The sequence below is a fragment of the Vulpes lagopus genome, chromosome 3 (assembly GCF_018345385.1).
Source record: "Vulpes lagopus strain Blue_001 chromosome 3, ASM1834538v1, whole genome shotgun sequence".
Lineage (NCBI taxonomy): Eukaryota > Metazoa > Chordata > Mammalia > Carnivora > Canidae > Vulpes > Vulpes lagopus.
The window spans coordinates 83530072-83554034 of record NC_054826.1 but is presented as its reverse complement, the minus strand read 5'-3'; the positions used below and the strand labels follow the sequence as shown (position 1 = coordinate 83554034).

Sequence of the window (23963 nt, the reverse complement as noted above, 5' to 3'; positions counted from 1 at the left end):
ATATTTGAATGTCTACAAATCAACCAAAAGCAGAGGTAATTTAGTAGAGTGAGAGCACAGTTTTTGGATCATGTCAGGCCTTAAATTCTACTTTAGCTACTTAACAACTATGCAAACTTCACCAAGTCACTTAATCTCTCTGAGCCTCAGTTTCTCCAACCTGTAAAAGAGGGATGAAAATATCAACCTCCAGGCAGCCCAGGTGGCTGAGTGGTTTAGCGCTGCCTTCAGCCCAGGGTGTGACCCTGGAGACCTAGGATCGAGTCCCACGTCAGGCTCCTTGCGAGGAGCCTGTTTCTCCCTCTGCTTGTGTCTCTGCCTCTCTTTCTTTCTTTCTATGTCTGTCATGAATAAATAAATAAAATCTTTGAAAAGAAAAAAAAGAAAAAGAAAATATCAACCTCCTAGGGATCAGTGTCCTACATGAAATATAGGGCTTATTACTAATAATCAGTGGGTTAGCACCAGTAGCCCAGCTCTGGATTTGATATCAGGTACTGTCGGGGTGATAGAAAAGGTAGATTGTCTATGAAGATTATTGCATTCACAAAACTCAGACAAATAGCATATATGACATTGTCGAGAAATTCCACACCGTTGCATAACTAAGTGCTAGATTCTGGGACACCACACAGGTACCCTGCAGGTACAGAGACCAGTGATCACGGGTGGGCCTGGGGCTACATAAATGGGTACCTGACTTGAGCTTTGAAAGCTATCTAGGGTTGGAATAGGTACTAAGGGAATGTGTAAGGTGACTGTGCCCGACAGAGCAATCCCCCCAGACTGCCAAAAAATGAGTGAATGAATGAATATAGAATGTGAACAAAGCACAAGGATAGTGAATCCAGTTCATAGGATGGAGAGGAGAGTTTTTAACTGTCTTTGAACACCTTTGATAGGTGTTCATGTGCAGGGAGATACATTGGCCAGAACAAAGGCATCCACCTGAGCAAGGCCTTAAAAACCAATAAAAGGTTTCGGTTGAAGTAGTAGAATTATGGAGCGGAGGGAAAAAATGATGAAAAGAGCACTAAGGTCAATTCAAGGATGATTAAGGAATTGTGTTGTAGGAGGAAACGGGAATGCACAGAAGTCTGCCAGAGTCTGAGGAGAGGCGAGTAGGGGTGGGCAGCGAGATTCAGACAGGGATGCGGTGAGTATGGGACCTGAGGCCCTGCCCGGTCTTCAGATAAAGGAGCAGGAGATGACGTGAGCTCACAATGACGACAAAATTAGTAGTAATTCTAATAGATGGGAGAGCAGAGAGAAAGCCAAAGAGCAGGGGAAGGGGAAGGTGAGTTCAGTGATATGTTTGTTGGTTTTGAGCCAGTCATGAGCTACACAAGTGGAAAACAGCCCCTGGGCAGTTAGAAGTTCCAAGTTAGAATCTGACACAAGGATAGAGGGGGAAAGACATATGGAGACAGTGAACAAAAGCAGTGCAAGAGATGAGGTCTCTAGGGGATCAAAAAAAAAAAAAAGAAAGAAAGCAGACTGTTAAAGACTACGTCTAAGGCAATGTATAAATTAAAAATATGAAAATATTCCAGGAATTCTTAGTATGACACATGGACCTAAAGAAGGTCAGTTGTCATTACCAGGGCTGTATTACACTTTTGTGGTTCTCAGAAATGCTGCGGGTATATTTCTGCCTGTGTGCGTCCTTTCCTCCTTTAAAAACTATGTCCTAAAACTTCAGTGGTATAAAGATAAATATAACATAGCCTGAATTAATTAATATATAGTTGCTATTGTTATACTACTTTATCCCTTCTGATTTTAAAAGAAATTAAAATTAAAACATTTTTGGGCACCTGGGTGGTTCAGTCAGTGAAGCGTCTGCCTTCGGCTCAGGTTATGATCTCAGGGTCCTGGGATGGAGCCCCACATTGGGCTCCCTGTCCAACAAGGAGTCTGCTTCTCCCTCTCCCTCTACCCCTGCCCCCACTCATGTGTGCTCTCTTTTTCTCTTGAATAAATAAAATATATTTTAAAGATTTGAAACATTTCAAATGTTTTAAAAATAAAACTTTTCCCTAAAAGTATCATTGGCCCTTTTATACCTAACAGTGTGAATAATCCAAAATAATGGGTAGTTTTTTAAAATCCATGTACAATTGACTTCACAAAGTGTGTGTGTGTGTGTGTGTGTGTGTGTGTGTGTGTGTGTGAGTATAAGGGGATGTCTGCCTCTTTTTTTTTTTTTTTTTAATATTGCAAGCTGATATATTAAGTAACTTTGATCCTCACAGGTACATAGCCTTTGTTCAGTTGAAGTGGCCCTGAATTGACATGTGTGGCAGAGGCAATTCAGAGGGAGATTGAACCACTGGTTATAATACTATACTGTGTATAAGAAAGGAATTTTATTTTTATTTTTTATTTTATTTTTTAAGGTTTTATTTTTATATTCTCTCTATACCCAGCATGGGGCTCGAACCCACAACCCCAAGATCAAGAATTGCACACTCCATAAGCTGGGCCAGCCTGGCACCCCAGGAACTTTGATTTTTGAAATGCATATTCTTGGGTTCTGTCTCTCAGAAAATATGATTCCCTTGTTAGGATGCATCTTATACATCCCAAAAGGAGTTGTTTCAGAACACTTGTGTGTGGTTTTGATGGTGTAGGGGCTTAATTCCTATTCATCTATTTACTGAAAAAAAAAAGAGGGGGATTAACAATGTACAGAAATGGGAAACATGAAGCAGATGAAGTTTAATGATAAAGAGTTTCAGGTCTCAAATGAAGATGAAGATGGATGATAAGTCAGATGGACTTCCAGGGTTTACATTGCTTAGCAGAGATTCCAGGGAAAGCAGCAAGGGTCCAAATATCAAGCAAACAATACAAGGGGAGCAGAGATTGAATAACTTCTCCAACATCAAAGAAGAGATTGAATAACTTCTCCAACATCAAAGTTCAAGGCGGGGCCGGGCATTTATTGAGCATCTACTATGTGCCAGACACTGAAGACTAGCTTGGCGCATGGTGGGGGTAGGTAAAACACAGCCTATAAGCACTCCCGAAGTTCTCGCCTTCTTTAATTAAGTTCAGTAGCTACAGGATATCCCTTTAAGAGCCAAAGTGAGAAAATGAATTCACGGAGTGATCACAAGCATGACTCAGGAAGGATTCGAGAGAGATAAGAGTCTCCTGGAGATGGTCACAGTGAGGTCACTGGCAGTGTTGGTGATAACTACTTCCTGGAGAGGTGGGTGTGGAGAGAGGCTAAGTAGTAGGGTTTGTTCCTAAAGGAAGGTCCTCAAGTCTGGCCACTTGAGGGTAGAAGAACTCATTGATTTTAGGGAAAAAAAAAAAAAAAAAAAAAAAAACAAATGTCTGCTCCAGCCTCATCTGGAAATCCCTAACATAACAAAGGCCAGTGTCAGTCCAGGGCTTGTCATGTGCCTTACGCTGTTTGAGGCACTTGGTGTGTTATTTCACACTTTGATCAACCTCTGCAGTAAGGGCTGTTTTTATGCTCATTTCAAAGATAAGGAAACTGAGGCATGACAAGCTTAAGTCCCTTGCCTCCGATCACACAGCTGGTAAAAGTGGGAGAACTGGAATTAAAACCCTGGCTTTCTGCCCCCAGGCCCTGCACTCTTAACCACTGGGGGATAACTTACCCATTCTGAGTGTCCTCTGGACATATTAGTAAATCTCACATTTACAGCTGACCCTTGAACAATGTGGGTCGGAACTGCAAGGGTCCACTTACAGGTGGATTGTTTTATTGATAAAGGACAGTACTGTAAATGTATTTCCTCTTGTGATTTTCTTAATAATGTTTTCTGTAGTTTCTTTTTAAATTATTATTTGAGACAGAGAGTGTGAGGAGGGGCAGAGGGAGAGAATCCCAAGCAGACATCCCACTGAGCATGGAGCCCAATGTGGGGCTCGACTCCATGATCCTGGGATCACCACCTGAGCCGAAATCAAGAGTCAGACACCCAACCCACTGAGCCACCCGGGTGCTCCTTTTTGTAGTTTATTGTAAGAATATAGTATGTAATACACACAACACACAAAACACAAAATTCATGTTAACCGACTGTGCATGTTATTAGTGAGACTCCTGGTCAACAACAGGCTATTAGTAGTTAAGTTTTGGGGGAGTCAAAAGTTGTATGTGGATTTTAGACTACGAGGTGGGTCAGTGCCCCTCACCCCTGCATTGTTCAAGGGTCAACTGTTTATCAACTTACCGAGGAAGTGAAGCAGAGAGAAGGGGTTGGCCTGTGTTTACACAGTAATGTAGCAGCACAGGCAGCAGCGGCACCCACCCCAGAGCATGACTTACCCTCCCAGGACTTAAATCTCAGCGTGTCTGCAGACAGGGATTTGGAGCTCCTTGTATGGTGTGAAACAGAGCCAGGCAGCCAACGGGGAGCTGGGCCTCTGTCAAAAAGAACATTTAGCTAGCCCCCAGCCCATGTCTATCTCTGCATTTCTGGGGCCCTGCAAAGAGAAAAGCTTTACTTGAGAAGAAGTGATTTTGTTCTCTCTCTCTGAACATCTAGAAAATTCTGGGCTTTCAAAGCCATTTCTCTATTAAGCCCAAGTAGTCTTAGGTCCACATTCCCCAACCCCCTTGGTCAGATGGATGGAAAGTTCACTCTGAACCTGGCATTATTCAAAACATTTTAGAAGTATATGATAACTAAACAACAATATAGCAATATTTATGTACACACACACTGGTCATCTTGGCTTTTGCTTTGAGTTCCTAAGAGAGAAACTACAGACTGAGCATAAAGGGCTATAGTTTGCTTCTTCTTTTATCAAAAATTAATGACATTGCTTTATCAGTACAGAGTGTATGTGACTGATCCATTGGCCTTTCTCTTTCCAGTAATGGAAAAATATGCCTTGGAAATGTGTGTACACAGAAATGTGCATACACAGAAGGAAAACTGGAAGAATAACTGTCATAATGATTGGGTAATAAAGTCAGGCCTTGAGTTTCGTGACTCCAGTAATTGCTGCTTCTACTTTTGCCACACTTAAGGAAAATGGTGGTGGAAAAACCATCAGGGAAGTGGAAAGGGAGACAGTATTATCTGTTGAAGAAAAGTCATATTGTCAGCTGTAACTACATTACTGATAAAAAGAGGTATACATGCCTACCTCTCCAATACATTCTGTGCGTTTCTTTAAAAAGTATAAGTTGGTCACATTTTTTAAAAACCTAATACTACTTAAGTATTCTAGGGGAACTTACTGTATTTTTTCACAATGCTGGGGTAAGTTAGTGAGTTTAGAAAGTGTTTTCTAATTCTGAATAATCAACTCCTAATTTATGTCTTTTCTAAGGGACATAGCATTCTGTGTAGAATGTTCCTAAAGCTTGGTAACAAACACCAATGGCTATTAGCATTAAGAGAAGATTATTATGGAGAATTCACATGGAAAAATCAAATCTGCCTTTCCATTATTTTGGAAATGCTGGGCAGGGAGGGGCTGACATAAAACTTCAAGGCTGTGCATGTATCTGGAGAGGCCATCTTGGCATGGTGTCCTAGCCTGAAACTCAGGCTGCCTGGTTTTGCTCACTGCACAGCCAGAAAATGCTCTGAGTTCACGCGGGGTTAAGAAGAGAATTTACCATAGTCATTTTCCCTCCTGATTGCAGTGATTTGCAAACTTTGTTTTCTTTCAGGACAACACAGTGAGCTGCCATCTTGAGTGCTGCATTGGGGTGGGGGCTGCGGAGCAGGGGTGGGGGGCCGGGCCTGGAGGTAGGATGTGGTGCGATGCTGTTCTTCTGCGGGCACCGTCCCAAGGGGCGCCTGAGGATGCAGCGCTGGCTGTGCTCCAGGTAAATTGGAGGCAGTCCTAGAAGTAAGAACATCCATCATGCTTAGCAAGATCTTAGGTTGTAACGGCTGCCTTGAGCCTCCAGACATTTTTTATAAAGCTCTCGGTCATGAAGCGCTCTTTCCGCCTCTGCTGCCATATGTTTTTCCAGCTGGACCTCCACCAGTCTTCCGCTCTCCAGAAAGTTCTCATTCATTCAGCCCAAGGGTACCAAGTTGGCTTTTCTGAGGGCTGCTGGAAGTTTCAGCAGGAGTCCTGGCCACGTGGAGAATCAAGCTCCCTGAGGTCGTAGATGAAGGTCTCAGACTGGGAGTCGGTGCCTTCCGATGCTGTGCTTTTCTTATTCAGTGTAAATGTGGAGAAATGTAAATATGCATATTTAAATATGTGAAACTGCATAAGAAAAAAAATCTTATTAGCATGCATTTTCTGTGATTCAGACTTCCTGGCCAAATCCAGAAGCAGGGAAATTTAAGAACAGGTTTTTGTCCACAGACCGGGACCCACCCACTTACTGTGATGAGCCAGGGGCCTCTGAACCTTGTTTTCACTGTTCATCTTCTATTCACCTGGGGCACTGGGGGGTGGGGGAGATGTTTTAGCTTTTCCAGATGCTGGTTTTCAGATTAGCCGACAACAAAGGTTGGAGTCACAACCCTTTGACACACATTGGGGCCAAGGCTTGCTTACCCTTCCAAATTCCCAGCAAAGAGTTTGCTCTTTATGATTCCAACTTGGTTGCTGTCCTGTTGGTCATTTTTCCTTGCGTGAATTTAGAATTCAGTTCTTCGTCCTCAAAAGCCTAACTGAAAAGGAAACTGTTCACATGTTCTCGGTGGTAAATTCTCCTTGGAAAACCCTCAGAAGGAATTGGGCTGTCCTTGTGAAAGTCTTAACATTACTGATATATCTGTATTTGATTTACAGTCAAAACGGGTCCACTTCCAGCTTTGGATTCTGCCCCCGTTACTTATAGGTAAGTCTTTGACTACACTTCCCGGCCCCCCACCCCTCCTAACTCAATGCTCCTCCTCCACACTCCTCAGTGTCCGGAGGCCCCCCTGTGTGCTGCTGCCACGTATGGCCAATCTTTTCTTATCACCTTCACATGGTGATGAAATCTGCAGGGGGCAAAAATAATACCTATGATAATGTAAAGAGGCCTTGGAACAACTCAAATTAGCAGTATAAAACCCAAAATTTTGACAGGTATTAATTTGCCTAGACTAATTATATTCAGGGGTGACTGTGAAATTATCCAATCTGAAACGGTCAAGTATTTTTTAAAGCAGGCAGCAGAAAGCAAGACAATGAGGAAATCACACCAATTTTCACTTTCTTTCTAGCTTGTTAGTTTCACTAAATGCTTAAATGAGAATATAATCACAATACTTCCAAACTGATTGTGTAACTGCTCTGAAGCTTGACGACGTACCCCCCAGCACTCACCATAACACAAGTGGCATATATCTGGTAGGTTACCCATTAAACGAGTGTGACAGATCGTATTTCTGGTTAATTGTTAGTTCCTTATGACCTTAGACTTTGCCTGTGTATTTAGTAACACCATCTGCTGTCTAGGGTAGCAATACTACCTTTTTACGTGAGGATTACTGTTCTTACTTCGTAAACAACAGTACTCAATCAGAGGTGTTGAAACTCTACCATAGAATTATTTAAATTATACTACCTATGGAAAGCTTGAAGAGAGAGAAACTGATTTTCTTCCCTGTGCTGGCTTTATTGGCTTCACCTAAAAATATCATAATTTATATGCCATAATAAAAGCATAAAAATGATTTCCAGGTTGTATTCTTGGTCTGCAAGACGAAATGTTTTAAAAGACCTCTGACTGTTATGTCTGTCTTGTTTAGTTTCTTCCAGGCTAGTTTCTCATAGTGAATCAATCTCTGGGAAATTTCCCAATAAAACAGACAATTAAGAACTAATTCTCACAAAGTGAAATGAAATGAGACTTTTTTTTTTTTTTTTAAACCATCACTCAAGATCAAACCTCTTCATTTGGGGGCATGTTGAGAATCCTGCCAGCATTCAAGAAATATCAAAACATCTGCTCACGTGTCTTCTGTAATAAGGCAAATGTTGTCGGGGTTTTAAAGTGGGCTACCTTGGTTTGGGACCCACAGATAGGAGCACCTGCGAAATGAGTTCTTGGTGGTTGGGGAGGCGAGGAGGAGCATTTACTTTTAATTTAACTAGCTTCCTGCTGTACAGTGTAGTATACAGTAGTATACAGTGTACTGTAATGTAGTGTAATTTTCCCACCTGTGAATCACGACTTCCTACAAAACAGGGGCTCTCTGGAGCCGGGAGGACTGGTTTGCACCTAACTGGTATCTCCTGCACGAGGGGGAAACTGCACTTTTCTGAGTCAGGAAAAAGAAACTCCATTCAACAGTCCCTTTGTTTCTTTGTCCGCTAATCCATTCCCAGCCTTGATCCCAGAAGGGGCTGAGGTGCATGGAAATTGCTATTTAATTTTACCAGGGAAACGATAGCTCCTTAAAGGTGAAGACTTTTTCACAGCAGCTGTAGTTCTTCATTCCTTAACGTGGTGACACTATTAAGAAGTCAAAGCAAGCACTGGCGGATAGAGCCCTCTAGGTCACATGTATCTGATTTGGAACTGACTTTTGTTATGACCTATGACAAGACTCACAGAATAGACCATGATAAGCCCAGCACTCACACAACCTGTAACTTCATGCTAAAATATGGACACTTCACAGGGTGTGGGGCTTGGGGGTTGTTTTGGGGGGGGTGGTTTTTTGTTTTTTTTGTGGGGCTTTTTGGTTAATTATGGGGAACCAGAGAGGTTGGCCTGAATACCCACCACATGAAAATAATCAAGAGGCCGTCTGCCAACAGAAAACAACTTCAAAAGTATGGAATGTAGAATTCTGAGCCTAAACCACTTGACAGCATCCCAAAAAGGCATGTCCTGACATGTTTTCAGTATAAGAGGGCTTCAGCATTCCAGGCTTTTAAAAGAATGTCTCCTGTTACAGCTAAAAGGGGCTGCTTCTCCTTTTCCACACTCTGAATTCATGGGATCTGGAAGTCTGATTCTGGGACACCCATTTTTAAAGATAATGAGTAATTTTTATATGAAAAGTAAGGAATATGGCTCTTTTTTGGTTTTAGAAAAAATAGTTGAAATGAAACATCCACATATAAGTGCTTCCCGCTAACACCATTTTTGAACTATACAGAACTTAGGAAAATTCATTAGGTTTCTTCATAATCAGGCCCAAATAAATGACAAACATAAAGGAGGTTATAAATGTAACATTTCACTACAATTAAGAGATTTCAAAATATCAGGATTCTTAGAACTTAACTCCCCTAACATCCTTTATAAATTCAGTATACAGCCAGCAGAGAAGCCGCACAGCTATTAAGTAGTGGAATCCTGGGTGAGAATGCAAAAAAAAAAAAAAAAAAAAACACCAAAAAACCCTCAAAACAAGTTTCCACATCCTGCTGCTCTATTCAGTCAAATGACTGTCAGTATATGGAACGGTTTTTTGTTTTTCTCAACTGAGGTCCTCTTGAGTAATCTGAAGGGCCTGTCAATAGTATATTGAATCTTCACCCATTTTCTGTGAAGTATATACATAACCTTTGCCTCTCTATATATGAAAAATAAGGTGGTCTCTCGTGGAAAGAAATATTTTCCATAAGTCTTGAAAGACACTTTAATTGGGCATAGTAATGCTGATACAGATGCTTTTGCCCTGGCTAACTTATACTAAGTACAGACCATGGCTTAGGCACTCCTAGCCTGGGATCTGAGCCCAAACCAAGCAGACATAATGTTCTCAGATGATGTGATGATCTGGTAGCCACTTAACCTCACAACTTTATTTGGATGGCAAAATGCCCCAAAATAATGGGCAGACCCTGGCTGGTCATTTTTCTGCATTGTTTTGTGATACTACATGTGTCAGAAGAAATGTCAGCCTTGGATTTGTCAAATTCCCCCCACCCCCGTATTCCTACTAAATCACCCACCATGGGAAGGGTCTGAGTAGAGATGGCATCTCCTCTCCCACTAGAGTAGAACGTGGGCTCAGGGTGTCCAGGTGACCTGTCTCAGGTGATCTGCCAGGTGTGTGAACAGAACCTATGGTTCCTGGGCCACTTCCTGCGCAGGTATTGACATGTACATAAAAAGAACCTGAGAAGAAAACAGAAATAGGAGGTAGCCCACCAGTGGGCTAAAGAAAGAACTGCAGTCTGAGAAACATGGATTCTAGCTGTTGTTGTTCACCCGCACATTTTCTTTGAAGGCAAAGTCTTCATTCTCCTGGTTGCCCAACTTACCAAATTGATAGAGTGAGTGAACATGACATCTTGTCATGGTGAAGAGTAACGGATTGGTCTGTTAATGCAAACATAGGCAAGTAGGGAGGTAGTGGAATAAAAGCAGCCTGAAAAATGTTCCAGATCTAGCTATCTCTGAAATGCTAAGAGATAGCCCCTAGGAAGTTCACATGGGGGTAGTTCCCAGGCAAGTCTCAGATCCATTTCCTCACTGAGGAATTTGCTTGAAAGGCTGACAAGGCTGGCCAACAAGCCCATCAAAGTTCATCTGTGCTTGCGTTTTAGCTGTCTGTGACAATCTTTTTAGTAAACACACTATATTTAGGCAGTCGCATGAGGAAATCTCTTTCTCTATTTCTGTCTACCAGTGGTCTTTTGTTAGGGCGCAAACGCGGGCTGTCTGTTTCCATGTATTTCGTTTTCTTACTCCCTGTGTCGGCTCAGTTCTGAGTGTGAATTTGAACCGTCTCGATGGTTTTGCACTCCCCTTGGCAAAGAAGCACTGCCATGTGGGCACAGGATCGGATGTGTGAATGCATATGCACACTTACTCCAATTAATAAATTACAGCCCACAATGAGTCTTTAAAATTTTTCTTCCTTTTTTCCTTTTGCAGGGAGTTTGCTGCGTCTCCTTTGTACATAAAACTGACCATACACACAAAAAAATAGAGAAATAATTTTACTGTTAAATATTTAGATCTTTGGATATTACTAGAATATCACCTGTACACAGTACTCATAAAACAATTGTTTTCAATAACAATACTCTCTCTTCTTTTTTTTTTTTTCTGTTCTATCTTTTGTTGTGGAGAAGATGTTGGATTGGCCCTTAGTGCTTCTTCAGGAAGAATGGTCTATAAATAGGTGTGATTTGGTGTGTTCCACGGTCGGGTAGGTTGAGGGTCTTCCTACATGGCCATCTTGGACTGGAACTCCTCCTCCTACATTTTTTTTTTTTTTTCTAAACACATTAGACGAGAGCCAAGTAAGCCACCAGAAGAGATTATTGAAACCCCATTGGTAAAGGCCAAATTTTCCTGCTGATTGGCATTCTTTTACAAAATATATTCTCAGCTTGTCAAGAGAAAGTCAGTATAGTTCATACTGGCTCACTTCGTTTTCATAAGAAATACAAACAATAATAGTGAAGGCCTATTTGGAATAAGTTATGATCATTTTGCTTTCTATAGGTACTTTATAACCAGAAATGCTATGGAATATCTGACTTCACATGCTGTGTTTTTTTTTTTTTTTTTTTCTTTTCAGGGCCCCCAAGCGCCTTATATGTATTTGTCTGAGTGCAAAGTAGCCAGGATTGGAATCCTATAACAGGAATTAAATGATTTCATGAGATTTTCCTTTTTGTTCTTAAGGAAACACATCATATGGAGCTGAAGGTGTAGTATTCCAATTTGGTGATTGCCCAAACCATATTCTCACCCAGCTAAATCCCAGAATGGAAATCTCTTATCCTACCACCAACATCGATTTCAATTTAAGGTTTATAAAGACCAGTGCAAAATAGCTTGCCATTTAAGGAGTCCCATACCAGCCATGGCGTGGTGGCAACTGTCTCTCATCTCTACCATCTCCCTCTATCTATTGTGATTGTTTACTTTTCTTTGGATTGCATGTCCCGTGAACTACCCTAGAATTGCTTTTTCTCCTATAAATATAGACAGAGATTGGCACATCTTAACATTCTTTTTGTTAACATTCACAAATGTTAACACTCTCTTGCTAGGTTTCTACACTGTGCTTACATGATTTTCTTTTAAATTCAAAATGAAAGTAGAATCTTCTAGACTATATCATTAGACTATATCAACAGGACTCATACCTGGATTTCAGTTCTGATGCTCCCCTTTAATTTACTGTAGGCATATCACTTAATATTTCAATACCTTAGGTTCTCATTTCTGGGAAAGAATGACCAGATAACAGAATTTATGGTTGAAATATCTTTTTTTTGAATATCCAGATGAAAGATATAAATAAACACCAACTGACCATATTATCCTTAACCTTTTAGAATCGTAACATCTTCCATTTTTTTCGGTCCCTTACTATTGAATGTGTATGCAGGAAAGTCACATTTTAAGTAGATAAGCTAATGAAAAGAAAATTTACCATCTTAGTATTTTCAAACATTGTCCTTGAAGTTAGTTCACTATTTTGTTAGCATCTTCCTAGTGATATCTTTTAAAAGATTTTGGTGAGTGTCTTAAATATCGGTTAAACCCGCATTCAGACATTTTTCCAGAAAAGTACATTTCATCATACTCTTTCCAAAAAGTCAATAGGAGGGTTCTGGCAGCAAATGGCTGTTGAATCCCTTCCAGTTCTCCTACAAATTTCCTTGCAGACTGAGCGAGTGTGTGACCTCAATCTCTCCTTTGTCTGTATTTTTCACTTAGCTCTTTAAATACTGACACAGTAAGTAGTTAGCCTACATCAAGACCCTAACTTTTACTCTAAATGGGGACCTATACATATGTTTATACATAGGCTGGTGACTAACAGCTTCTGTGTATAATATGTGGGTGATTAAGGGCTCCTGTGATTTTATTTGGCCTGATTCTTAGACCCTCCACAGAGAGTTTATCTCCTCCACATGCAAAAGTCTCTTTAATATCCGAACGCTTTCTGTGCACAGGGGAGGCAGGCTACAGGAAGAGGTCAAACAGAGGGAAAGTATTTCTAAAAAAGTGTATTGCAATTTGAAAACCAGTAGAACTGTCTCATAAAATGCTATTACTTAGAAGAAGGGCTTTCCTATCTACTACAGAAGGTTCATTTATGTCAGGACTCTCCATATTATGTATAGATGTATTCATTAAACAAGTATGTTCAAGTACATATTCATAATTTTTTTTTTAAGTAGAAAAGCCCTGAGCAGCACATGTGCTCTTCCAGCCTTATGGTAGTTTTGCTCAAGTACAAGGAGCTAAGGATGTTATTCACAAAAATCCAAGTGACACGCGGCTGCGTTTTGTGTGTGTGTGTGTGTGTTTTTTTTTTCTCCTTCAAATATGCCAGGGTCAGAGTTTAAGAAGCTCTAGTATGGTTGCAACATCATGCTATTAATAGAAACTGCACTCTAAAGAATGAAGGCTGTGAGTCCACATGTGGGTATAGGGTGAAGTGCATGAACTCAGCAGTCTCTAGGAATACCACCTCGTGGACAGCACACAGATGCAACCCTCCCCCAGCTGCGTGTTCTCAGGGCTGAGTTCCCTCAGGGTCCTCTGGAAGGAACCACTTTTTTTTACACCGCCCTGTGGACTGTCAGGACAGGGCTGTGGTGTGTTAACAAGAGCATCTCGAATGGAGTAAGCTCCGGGGACCAGATTCAGATTTGAGATGTTTAATGCTCACGCAGTGGAAGCCCATGTAAATCTCAGTGCGGGGAGTTCAGATTCGCTCCATCCATTGAGCTTTCACCTGGAACTGCTCCCTTGGTCTTAACAAACGATCACTTCCCTTATTCCTTCTTTTTGATGGTATCATACAGAGCGGCTTTCCTTTTGCTCAACTGTGGTTTTTACTTTAAAAAAAAAAAATCTTAGAAATTAGAGCTAGAAAGGACTGTTGCTTCATCTAACCTCAGCAGAAGTGTTCCCCAAAGAATATTTCCTTTAGTTCTTAAGACCAAATTGCAGCACTTCAGTGTTCTGGTTAAAAGCCAGCCTCAACCCACTGCCCCACCAACCCGTCATGCAGCATCCACCTGTCTGTCCATGTCCGAATGTATAGGAGCACCCTGCAGCCAGCCAACCTGGTAACCTTGACTCTGAATGGCAAAGATTATCATAATGCTCTTCTCAAAGGACCTGCAGCCTTAAGCAAGAGGGCAGGGTCTACGTGACTAAAACATACCAACTTCCTCTTTCATAAGTCATCACATGATGAACTACAATTACAATTCCTGCCTTGTCTCTGCGAATTGCAGACGCATTGCCTCACCCTAGAAACCCTGCTTCTGTGTGTGGAGGAGGCGGCTGGAGCTGCTGCAGCAGCCGCTTTGGAAGGGATCCAACTCCAGTCTGTGCCGGGAGGGAGGGCGGAGGGTGGAAGACGAAAACAAAGCTATGTTTACTTAGCATAGATCGATAAAGCTGCTTCAGAGCTACATGAAAGGCCAGGCAGCATGAAAGACTTTTGATACAATATAAGGAATAGCTGCCCTGGTTCCAGGGCCAGCCTTAACCCCCTTGATTCCGGAGCCTTTTATGGCAAGAGAGACCACAACTAAAATAGCCTTTCCATTCTCCAGCAGGCATTTCATTAGGGAAGTTACAACAACATGGTTTCGACATTCAGGTCCTAGTGTAAAATAAAAAGGAAATGCCCTTCATTTGGAGAAGAAAAGCTCTGTTCTACAAAAATCCTTCCTTAGTCCCTCTCGAGGCAGAATTTGTATCTCAGAATTTCTATTTTGGGATGGAACGGCAGGCTTTCCCTTGAGGGCATTACATACAGTACCAGCTTGCAGGTAAATGAGTATAATTAGGCCAGGGCTCCAACACAGGGTGGTGGTGGTGGTTGTTTAAATGTTCCAGTCATTGCCTAGTGGGGGCCATCTCTTGGGGGTGTTCAGATGGCTCATCTCTCTGCAGCACAAAGACGGGACCTTGCCCACTCTGGGCAGTGGCCTGGGAAGTCATGTGCTACAATGAGTGGCCCAGGGTCCCCACGGGGAGTGACCAGAGGGACGGGGTCCTAAAAGAGGCTCCAGACAGCAGGTACCACGAGGAGTGCCCAAGCCCACCGGCAGGGAGGGATCTGGGCAGGCCCAATTCTCCCAGCAAGAAGAGGGTGAGGCAGGACTGCAATGGCAAGCAAGATCCCGGAACGGATGGGGAGACCTTTATGGCAAGTACACCTTCTCTGGAAATCCCCCAGAGAAGACATGCAGGGTTGGCCTGTAAACACATTTAGGTCTGGCATTACGTTTTCTGCGCCACTTTCGAACAGGTTTCTTCATGTGCTCTAAGCAGCTCCCTCCGCTGTTGCTCTGAGGGTGTTTTTCCTCTTCCTTGTGGTTAATCCTTTGAAGCAAACCTGGCATTTTCAATAGCAACAACTAGAGAGAAACGTCAGCAGGATTTTTTTCTCTCTCCCCAACCTACCAATCCAGTTGTAGGGAAGATAATATAATTAGTGCCCTGTTCTTCCCACACTTCACCAGCCCATTCCAGTCTCTGGGAGGGATGTGGGCCTGTTTTCCAACAAAGGAAACTCCAAAGGGCCGCCCTTACCGAGTTGAAGTGTCTGGTCCCCAAACGAGAGTGACTAAGCCCGCGTCTACCGGTAAGACTAAGGACCAGCCCGGAGTTGTTCACCATAACACACACCAGCTCCTCCTCCCGACAAGAGTGTGAAGCTCGGGTGCTCGCTTCAGCCTGGGCACCGTCGGCGGCCGCCAGCCGGGCAGAGCGCGGCGGGGCGGGCAGGCTCAGCGGCCGCACCCCGCCTTCGCGCCAGCCGGGCAAGCCCCGCCGGCCCGGGCCGCGCCGTCGGTCCCGCCCCCCAACGGCGCCGGGGACTTCCGCCGGCGGCTCAGCCCCGCGCCACTGCGGCCACCGCCACGGCCGGCGGGGACCCCGGCGCCCGCGCCCCGCGCCACCGCGGCCCCGAGCTCGGCCCCGGGGGCGGGGCCTGGAGGCCCACTGCCGCCGGAGGGGGCGGGGCCTGCGCGGTGACGCGGCCGCGCTGGCCGTAGACCCCGGATCCCCGGAATGTGCGTTCGCTCGAGGAGGCTGCCCGTGCCAGCCGCGCCGAGGCACGTCCGCGCGGAGCGTGCGCACTCGGCGGCGGCGGCGGCGCACGCGGGCCCGCGGCTCCGCGCCCCCGTCACGCGCCCGCCGCGCGGTTCTCCGTAAGGCGGTGCGGTCGGCCGGCGCCGCGAGGACCCCACGCTCCGCGGGGCGGGGCCGGGAGGCCTCGGTGCCCGCCGTGGGGCGGGGGGCATCCGCCGAGCGGCGTGTGGACGCGCTCCCAGGCTCGGGAACGGCCAGCCGCCTCTGCTAGGAAGACGTCAGGGCAGCGCCGGCGCGTGTCCTCTCCAAGACCAGTGCGAGTGTGCAAGCGCTTCGCGCGTTCCAGTGTAACTCCTTAAAAACACCCAAACTGTGAACCACGCTAGATTGAGAATCCCCGTCCTCGAGAGACTGACAGCACCGCATCAGAGCGGCCTTGCTCTTAGGAACACGAGCGGGCAGCAGCATTCGGCCCAGACGTTCTGGAGGGGAGGAGGGTGACCGAGCAGCGGAGGCAGCCGAGCGGCCGCAGGGAGGCGAGCCCCCGGGGACGCGGGGGGCGGGGCGGGGCGGGGCGGGCGGGCGGCGCGGAGCCGGCTCTCCCGGCGGCGCTCGTTCTCCCTGCGCAGGGCAGGAGGGGGCGGGGGAGGGCGCGAGCGCGGGGGAGGGCGGGCGCGGGCGCGCGCCCGCGCGCGCGCGCGCGAGGGGAGGGGGCCCGCGCAGGCGCGGTGCGAGGCTGTCGAAGAATCAAGTCTGTAGAAGTGGAGCGGCCGCGGCGGCAGCAGCAGCAGCGACGGTGGCGGCGGAGCTGAGGCGGGCTGGGCGCTGACGCGGGTGCCGGAGAGCGGCGACGCCAGGAGCTGTGAGAGAACAGCGGAGCGACCCGGGGCCCGCGCCGCGCCCGTGCTCCACGCCGTCCGGCCGCTGCCTCGGCGCGGCATGACCCGCCGCTCGGGCTGAGCCTGCCCCGGCGGCCGCCCCCCGCCCCCCGCCCCCCCGGCCTCCCCGGCCTCCCCGCCCCCCGCCCTGCACTCCGCGCCGGCCGCCGCCGCGACCTGCTGCGCTCCCCCGCGCCCGCGCGGCCCGTCTTCGCTCCGGTCTGGAGGCCGGCCGCGGCCCCGGCCGAGCCCTCGCCGCCGCCGCCGCCGCCGCCGCCGCCGCGCCCGCCGCGCCGCGCCGCGCCGCCGCCCGCCCGCGCCCGCGCCGGCCGGGGGGACGTGCTGCCGCGGCTGCAGCCCCTCGCCCCGCGCCCGCCGCCCCTCGTGCCCCGGGGGCGCTGCGCGGGCGCCGAGCCTTCGCGGGCTTTGCCGCCGCCGCCGCCGCCTCTGCGGCCGCCGCCGCCGCTGGTGGGAGAGACGCGGGGTTGGGGGGGGAGGAGGGCGCGCGTGGTGCCGGCGGGGAGCGGCGGCGCCCCCTCCTCCTCCTCCTCCTGCTCCTCCTCCACCTCCAGCGCCGCGGGCTCCTCGGACATGGCCGCGGCGGTGGCGGTGGCGGCCGCTTCCCGGCGGCAGTCGTGCTACCTGTGTGACCTGCCCCGCATGCCCTGGGCCATGATCTGGGACTTCACCGAGCCCGTGTGCCGCGGCTGCGTCAACTACGAGGGCGCCGACCGCGTCGAGTTCGTCATCGAGACGGCGCGGCAGCTCAAGCGGGCGCACGGCTGCTTCCCCGAGGGCCGCTCCCCGCCCGGCGCCGCGGCCCCCGCCGCCGCCAAGCCGCCGCCGCTGTCGGCCAAGGACATCCTCCTGCAGCAGCAGCAGCTGGGCCACGGCGGCCCCGAGGCCGCCCCGCGCGCCCCGCAGGCCCTGGAGCGCTACCCCCTGGCGGCCGCCGCCGAGCGGCCCCCGCGCCTCGCCTCCGACTTCGGCGGCAGCCGCCCGGCCGCGGGCCTGGCCCAGCCGCCGACGCCGCAGCCGCCGCCCGTGAACGGCATCCTGGTGCCCAACGGCTTCTCCAAGCTGGAGGAGCCCCCGGAGCTGAACCGCCAGAGCCCGAACCCGCGGCGCGGGCACGCCGTGCCGCCCACCCTGGTGCCGCTCATGAACGGCTCGGCCACGCCGCTGCCCGCCGCGCTCGGCCTCAGCGGCCGCGCCGCCGCCTCGCTGGCCGCCGTGTCCGGGGCCGCGGCCGCCGGCCTGGGCTCGGCGCAGCCCGCCGAACTGAGCTCGCACAAGCGGCCGGCGTCCGTGTCGAGCAGCGCGGCCGCGGAGCACGAGCAGCGCGAGGCGGTGGCCAAGGAGAAGCAGCCGCCGCCGCCGCCGCCGCCCTCGCACCGCGGCGCCGCCGACAGCCTGGCGGGCGCGGCCGGGGCCACCGAGCTGGGAGCCGAGGGCGCGAGCAAAGGCCGCGGGCCCGCGGAGCAGGACTGGGTCAACAGGCCCAAGACCGTGCGGGACACGCTGCTGGCGCTGCACCAGCACGGCCACTCGGGGCCCTTCGAGAGCAAGTTTAAGAAGGAGCCGGCCCTGACTGCAGGCAGGTTGTTGGGTTTCGAGGCCAACGGGGCCAACGGGTCTAAAGCAGGTAGGGGCGGCTGTGGAGTGCGAGGGGACCTAGGGGGCGAGCGGGGGAAGCGGAACAGTGGAGGGGGTGCTCTTGCCATTCACCGCGCAGCCCCAGCCCAGAAACAACAAACACCCAACTTCCTGATCTGCCCCAGGCGGAACCAGTGCTTAGTGGCAACGTGTTCATGTGCTGAAGCAGCATAACAGAGATGAGTCAGACTGGGCTGATAGGCACTGACACAGGGTTTTCCTTTCCCAGCACATTCTTGGGTGGGAGCGGGAGGGCACCAGCCACCCTTCAACTTGCTGGGGGCCGTTAGCAATTGAATGCACGGTTCCACGTGTAGGTACGGGCGTGGACGTGCGTGGACGTGCGTGCATGTGTAAAAACAGGCTGTCACTGCGGTGCTGCGTTCTGTGGCTTATTTTCAAATACTGCCTAAGAGCCCCGTTAAGTCCCAAGTGTTGGGAGTTGCACGTGCACTTGAAACTCCTGAATGAGATTTTTATATACGGGCTTGGAGAGAATAGAAATTCTTTAGTGGATCTTGTTTTGTGTTAGTGAAAGAAAGCTCCTTTTCAGTGCACATCCGTTTATTCTTTTCTTTCTTCCCCCTTCCCAGTTGCCAGAACAGCAAGGAAGAGAAAGCCTTCTCCAGAACCAGAAGGTGAAGTCGGCCCCCCTAAGATCAATGGAGAGGCACAGCCATGGCTGTCCACACCCACCGAAGGGCTCAAGATCCCCATTACTCCTACATCCTCTTTTGTGTCTCCACCACCACCCACTGCCTCACCTCATTCCAACCGGACCACACCGCCTGAAGCGGCTCAGAACGGCCAGTCGCCCATGGCAGCCCTGATCTTAGTAGCAGACAATGCAGGGGGCAGTCATGCCTCAAAAGATGCCAACCAGGTTCACTCCACCACCAGGAGGAATAGCAGCAGTCCACCCTCTCCGTCCTCTATGAACCAAAGAAGGCTAGGCCCCAGAGAGGTGGGGGGCCAGGGGGCAGGCAACACAGGAGGACTGGAGCCAGTGCACCCTGCCAGCCTCCCAGACTCTTCTCTGGCAGCCAGCGCCCCTCTGTGCTGCACCCTCTGCCACGAGCGGCTGGAGGACACCCACTTTGTGCAGTGCCCGTCTGTCCCTTCGCACAAGTTCTGCTTCCCTTGCTCCAGACAAAGCATCAAACAGCAGGGAGCTAGTGGAGAGGTCTATTGTCCCAGTGGGGAAAAATGCCCTCTTGTGGGCTCCAATGTCCCCTGGGCCTTTATGCAAGGGGAAATTGCAACCATCCTTGCTGGAGATGTGAAAGTGAAAAAAGAGAGAGACTCGTGACTTTCCGGTTTCAGAAAAACCCAATGATTACCCTTAACTAAAACTGCTTGAATTGTGTATATATCTCCATATATATATATATATATATATATATGTATATACATATATATACATATATATATACACACACACACTCATATATATATATATATATGCATATATATATATATATATATATATATATATATCCAAGACAAGGGAAATGTAGACTTCATAAACATGGCTGTATAATTTTGATTTTTTTTGAATACATTGTGTTTCTATATTTTTTTTGACGACAAAAGGTATGTACTTATAAAGGCATTTTCTTCTTTTGTTAATGTTATTAGCATATCTTTGTGCTTTATTATCCTGGTGACAGTTACCGTTCAATGTAGGCTGTGACTTGCGCTGCTTTTTTAGAGCACTTGGCAAATCCGAAATGCTTCTAGCTGTATTTGTATGCACTTCTTTTAAAAAGAAAAAAAAAAAAGCCAAATACATTTTCTGACATTGTAAGATTGCCTTACTGTCTGTTATTCCTTAATGCTGGCCCCTTTCTCAGGCTGGAGGCCAGTTGGTGGAGAAGGAAAGGGAAGGAGCCAAGGGGGCACTGTTGTGAAGTGGGTGGCATGCCACTGAGAAATATCACCAAGTTTACCCCAAAACATTGTCCTCTCAGAGTAGTAGGAAAATAGATTCTGAATCTTTTATCTATTTTGTTCTGAAAGTTCAGTTGTTGGGGTATTGACTGCCTGAGAGTTGCTGCTGAGAGATTTTCAGGACTGTGTGGTTTGGGGCGGGGGGGGGGGGGGGGGGGGGGGGGGGGCGGGGGGGATTTTTTTTTTTTTAAAGGCAAAGTTGACCACTGTTCACTGACCACGTGATCAGTTGTAAGATTACAATGCTGCATGCTAGTTGGTTACATAATACACAATTCAGTGACTGAAGGCGGTGATAATGGATGGTGGTGTGTACAAGATGGCACTGCCATCTTTGAACAGAGCCTGGCTCTGCAGCGCCACTTTATCTTTTTAAACACCCTAGAGCTCTGTTTGTTGTTGGTGGTGTCTTTTCCTTTGAAAAGAGTTGCAAGAGAAGTTACAGTTCAGGTGAACTTGGAGATTGTGGGATTGGTTTCGTTTCTGTTTTGTGTTTTGTTTTGTTTTTATCATTTACCTGTAGTGCTATTGCTGTTGGTACTATCACCTACACCCTGTTTCTAGTGAGTGCTAAATACAGTATGGTACAATGACAGTAACGGCGCATGGTGCTGCCAGGACTGCCCGTGGGCATATCAGTGACAGCCCAGATGGGGGTGGAGGAAACCTGTAATTTCCTTCTTATGTGTGTTTGAAATACCAAGTGAATAATACTGTTCTTCTGGAAAAAAAAAAAAAAAAGATAAACTAGTGAAAATTAAAGAAAGGGTTTTAATAATAGGCAGGCGCCCCACCTCTCAAACTATTCTTAGAAACCTTTTGTAAACTAATTTCTTTGATCACTATTTTGCATCAGTAAAATGATTTTTTTTTAAACCAATAAATCATCTGTTATTAGAAATAGTTGTCTCACAATGATACTGGTTTTTCTTTTGTGCTGTTACAATTTAACATTGACAGGAACACTATTTTATATCCTTTTATGTTCAGGTGTTTGTAACTTGGCCCTATAATTAGGCTGAATCATGGCTTCAAGGTCTACAACTTAAGTGTATTGTTTACGACCTAGCTTCTATTCTAATTTGAAGATAGAGATTATTATCCTCTTTGGATTCTTTTTTAGTTACGTTTTTGTCTTTTTTAAATTGCTCAAATATTTTTTTAATGGTCGAGTTATTAACACTTGAAAATCAGATACTGCACCAAATACAGTATTTTTTTGTGTGTGTTTTTAATGAGTGCACTTATTATTAATGCTGTGCAAATTCATGTTACCGGTCATTGTTATATTACAAACAGACTTGCATGATTAACCAGTTTGTTGTTACACTTTTTTAATTGGCGCATCTATGACTCAGATCAGACTGGTTTCTCTTATGTAAATGCACACATGCAGAAACACAGAGTCGATTTTACACGCCCATAAAGACATTTGTAAAGAATTCAACAATTATGGTTTGTTATATAAATGTGTATCTAAGCACTTTATTATAAACTGGAATTTGACCTCATAGATTTTGCAAGTTGATCAGTTATTTGACCTAATTTGTGGTAGCTATCTGTATGCTTTGCAATCTTAATACAGATAAGCTTGCCAAAAAAAGATTAACAAAGAACCATCCTGCTGTTTTGAATAAGTCTATCCAGCTGTGGAAAAGACAACCTACGGTTTCTCTGTGCTGGTGTTTAGGGAGGGAGGGTGGAGAACAGGAATAGCTTTAAAGGGCTGAGAATTGAGGTTGCTCCCATTAAAAAAAAAGGAGGTCTGCGTGAATCCACCTGGCCCTTGGGTGGCCTTCGTGGAAGGCTTGCAGCTGTAAAATGTTGATCTGGGTTATTTTTCTGGCATTCTCTTAAGTTAAAAAGTTAACGCTGGGACATGGGCTTGATCTTTGGTTGTACCTGATGACAGTGCAGAGATTCTCCACAGCTGGATAAAAATGTCAGAAAGCTACTTACTGTACGTGGGCAGTATCAGATTTCAGATCCTAAATATTTCAGCTGTGCTTTTCATACTCAAAATATTAGGGGATGGGGTGTTGAAGCTTTCCCTTTTTTGCTTTAACAACTTACAGAATTTAACAGATGTACTGTCTTTCATGTGGCCTCACATTAAAAGTTATGAGAACGTTCACATGGTTTACAACTTTTACTATATACCTTTCCTTGGCCACCAAGTATTTTTAAAGTGTGCCACCTTTTAACCTTTACTTTTTTTTTTTAAGTTGAAGGTGATACTTTTTCTATATATGATGAAACTCATGTCAGCTGAAGTGAGTGTAATCTCAGATACCAACATTATTATATTTTAAAATCACGCTATGGAAAAATCACCTGCATTCTGTCATTTGTCAGATTTACAGTACCTTTTTTTTTTCTTTAACTTTTAGCATTAAATAAAAATAAAATTGGCAGCACTGAACATTTTCTGAGGCCTTTTTTAATTTTTTAAAGTAAGCTCAGAATGGCTATTGTTTTAATCACTAATGGCAACGTGACCAAAGGATGTGTGGGTTTGGGGTTGGGGTTTGCCTGGAACAGCAGGAGAAGAACAGGAGATAAAAGACACAGAACAAAAAGGCAACTGATGGTAGGACAGGGCGGGGGGGGGGGGGGGGGGGGTGGAAGGAAAAAAATAAAAGTGCTAGGGACTGGGGGAAAGGGCAGCTGGATAAGGGAAACAGATAAAGAGAAGAGCTGAACAAAGTACAGCTAGAAAGCACTTGTTTATTTTTCAACTTGCAGTAGAGCCAGCCACTCTGCAATTGTAGACTGGACGGAAAAGATCCTGACAACGCTGCAAAGGCTATCGAGACTCGGAGCTGCTCTCTGGAAAGCTTTGGAATGAAACAGCCATGTTGAGCTGTGTGAAATGTGTGGAGGACAAGAGGGAAAGCAGCCTACCTTTTGGAAAGTTTTGGAATAAAGTCAGGGCGAAAGCCAGGTGTAAGGTTTCTCGATGTCCCGAAACGCAAATTTATAAATAAGAAGACGTGCAAAGCACCAGGACACATTTGCAAGACATCGTAAGACAGTTCCTAGATGTTTTGCAGCCTTTACTCATTTTATTGATCAGTGGCTTGGCGGACTTCTAGAAAGGAAGTTGTGGACCTGACAAAGACTCAGGATAGGGTACACACAGACTATGTGTTTTAAATTAAACAGTAACAGTTAATGTGTAACAATATATTTTCAGCAGGGGTGGTCTGGGAACTTGGGGGACCCATCACTACGTGTGTTTCAATTTTTTTTTACTAGTAGCCTGCTTAAGGCAGTTTTCAAGAAACTATTCTTAATAAGTTAATTATAGCTTATGATATACAACACGATGTTTCATTTAGTAATCAGGTTAAAAGAAATGTCGAACTGCCCACTTTTTTAAACTTAAGAATGCTAAATTTTATTTTTAGGAAAATTTAAAAGACTGCAGCTTGCAAAAGTCATTTATTAAGATTTCAAAATCTCCTCCCAAAGTAAACCTTAAGGATTGCATTCAGTTTCCAGTTTAAAAAAAAAAAAACAAAAAACAACCAGACTCTTGA

The 23963-nt window shown here is 46.6% G+C and overlaps 2 protein-coding genes across 3 annotated transcripts in view; one reads left to right on the top strand and one right to left on the bottom strand.

The window, feature by feature from the left end:
* LOC121487030 (translation initiation factor IF-2-like) overlaps positions 1-17408 on the bottom strand; it is a 34277-nt gene extending 16869 nt beyond the window's left edge. The window contains exons 1-3 of the mRNA XM_041748500.1: positions 17334-17408; positions 16624-16797; positions 15437-16204 (exon numbers count right to left, since the gene is read on the bottom strand). Coding sequence (XP_041604434.1) covers positions 15437-16204; positions 16624-16797; positions 17334-17408 — 1017 coding nt within the window. The remainder of the gene's footprint in view (positions 1-15436; positions 16205-16623; positions 16798-17333) is intronic.
* Positions 17139-21322, top strand: IRF2BP2 (interferon regulatory factor 2 binding protein 2). Of its 2 annotated transcripts, none has more exons than XM_041748776.1 (2): positions 17139-18412; positions 19065-21322. In XM_041748776.1, exons 1-2 carry the CDS (start codon positions 17407-17409, stop codon positions 19778-19780), a joined length of 1722 nt encoding a protein of 573 aa, XP_041604710.1. In that variant the 5' UTR covers positions 17139-17406; the 3' UTR covers positions 19781-21322. The 2 variants fall into 2 exon arrangements, with proteins under 2 accessions (XP_041604710.1, XP_041604709.1); XM_041748775.1 differs by having other exon boundaries at positions 17140-18460.
* The last annotated feature ends 2641 nt before the right edge of the window (positions 21323-23963 follow it).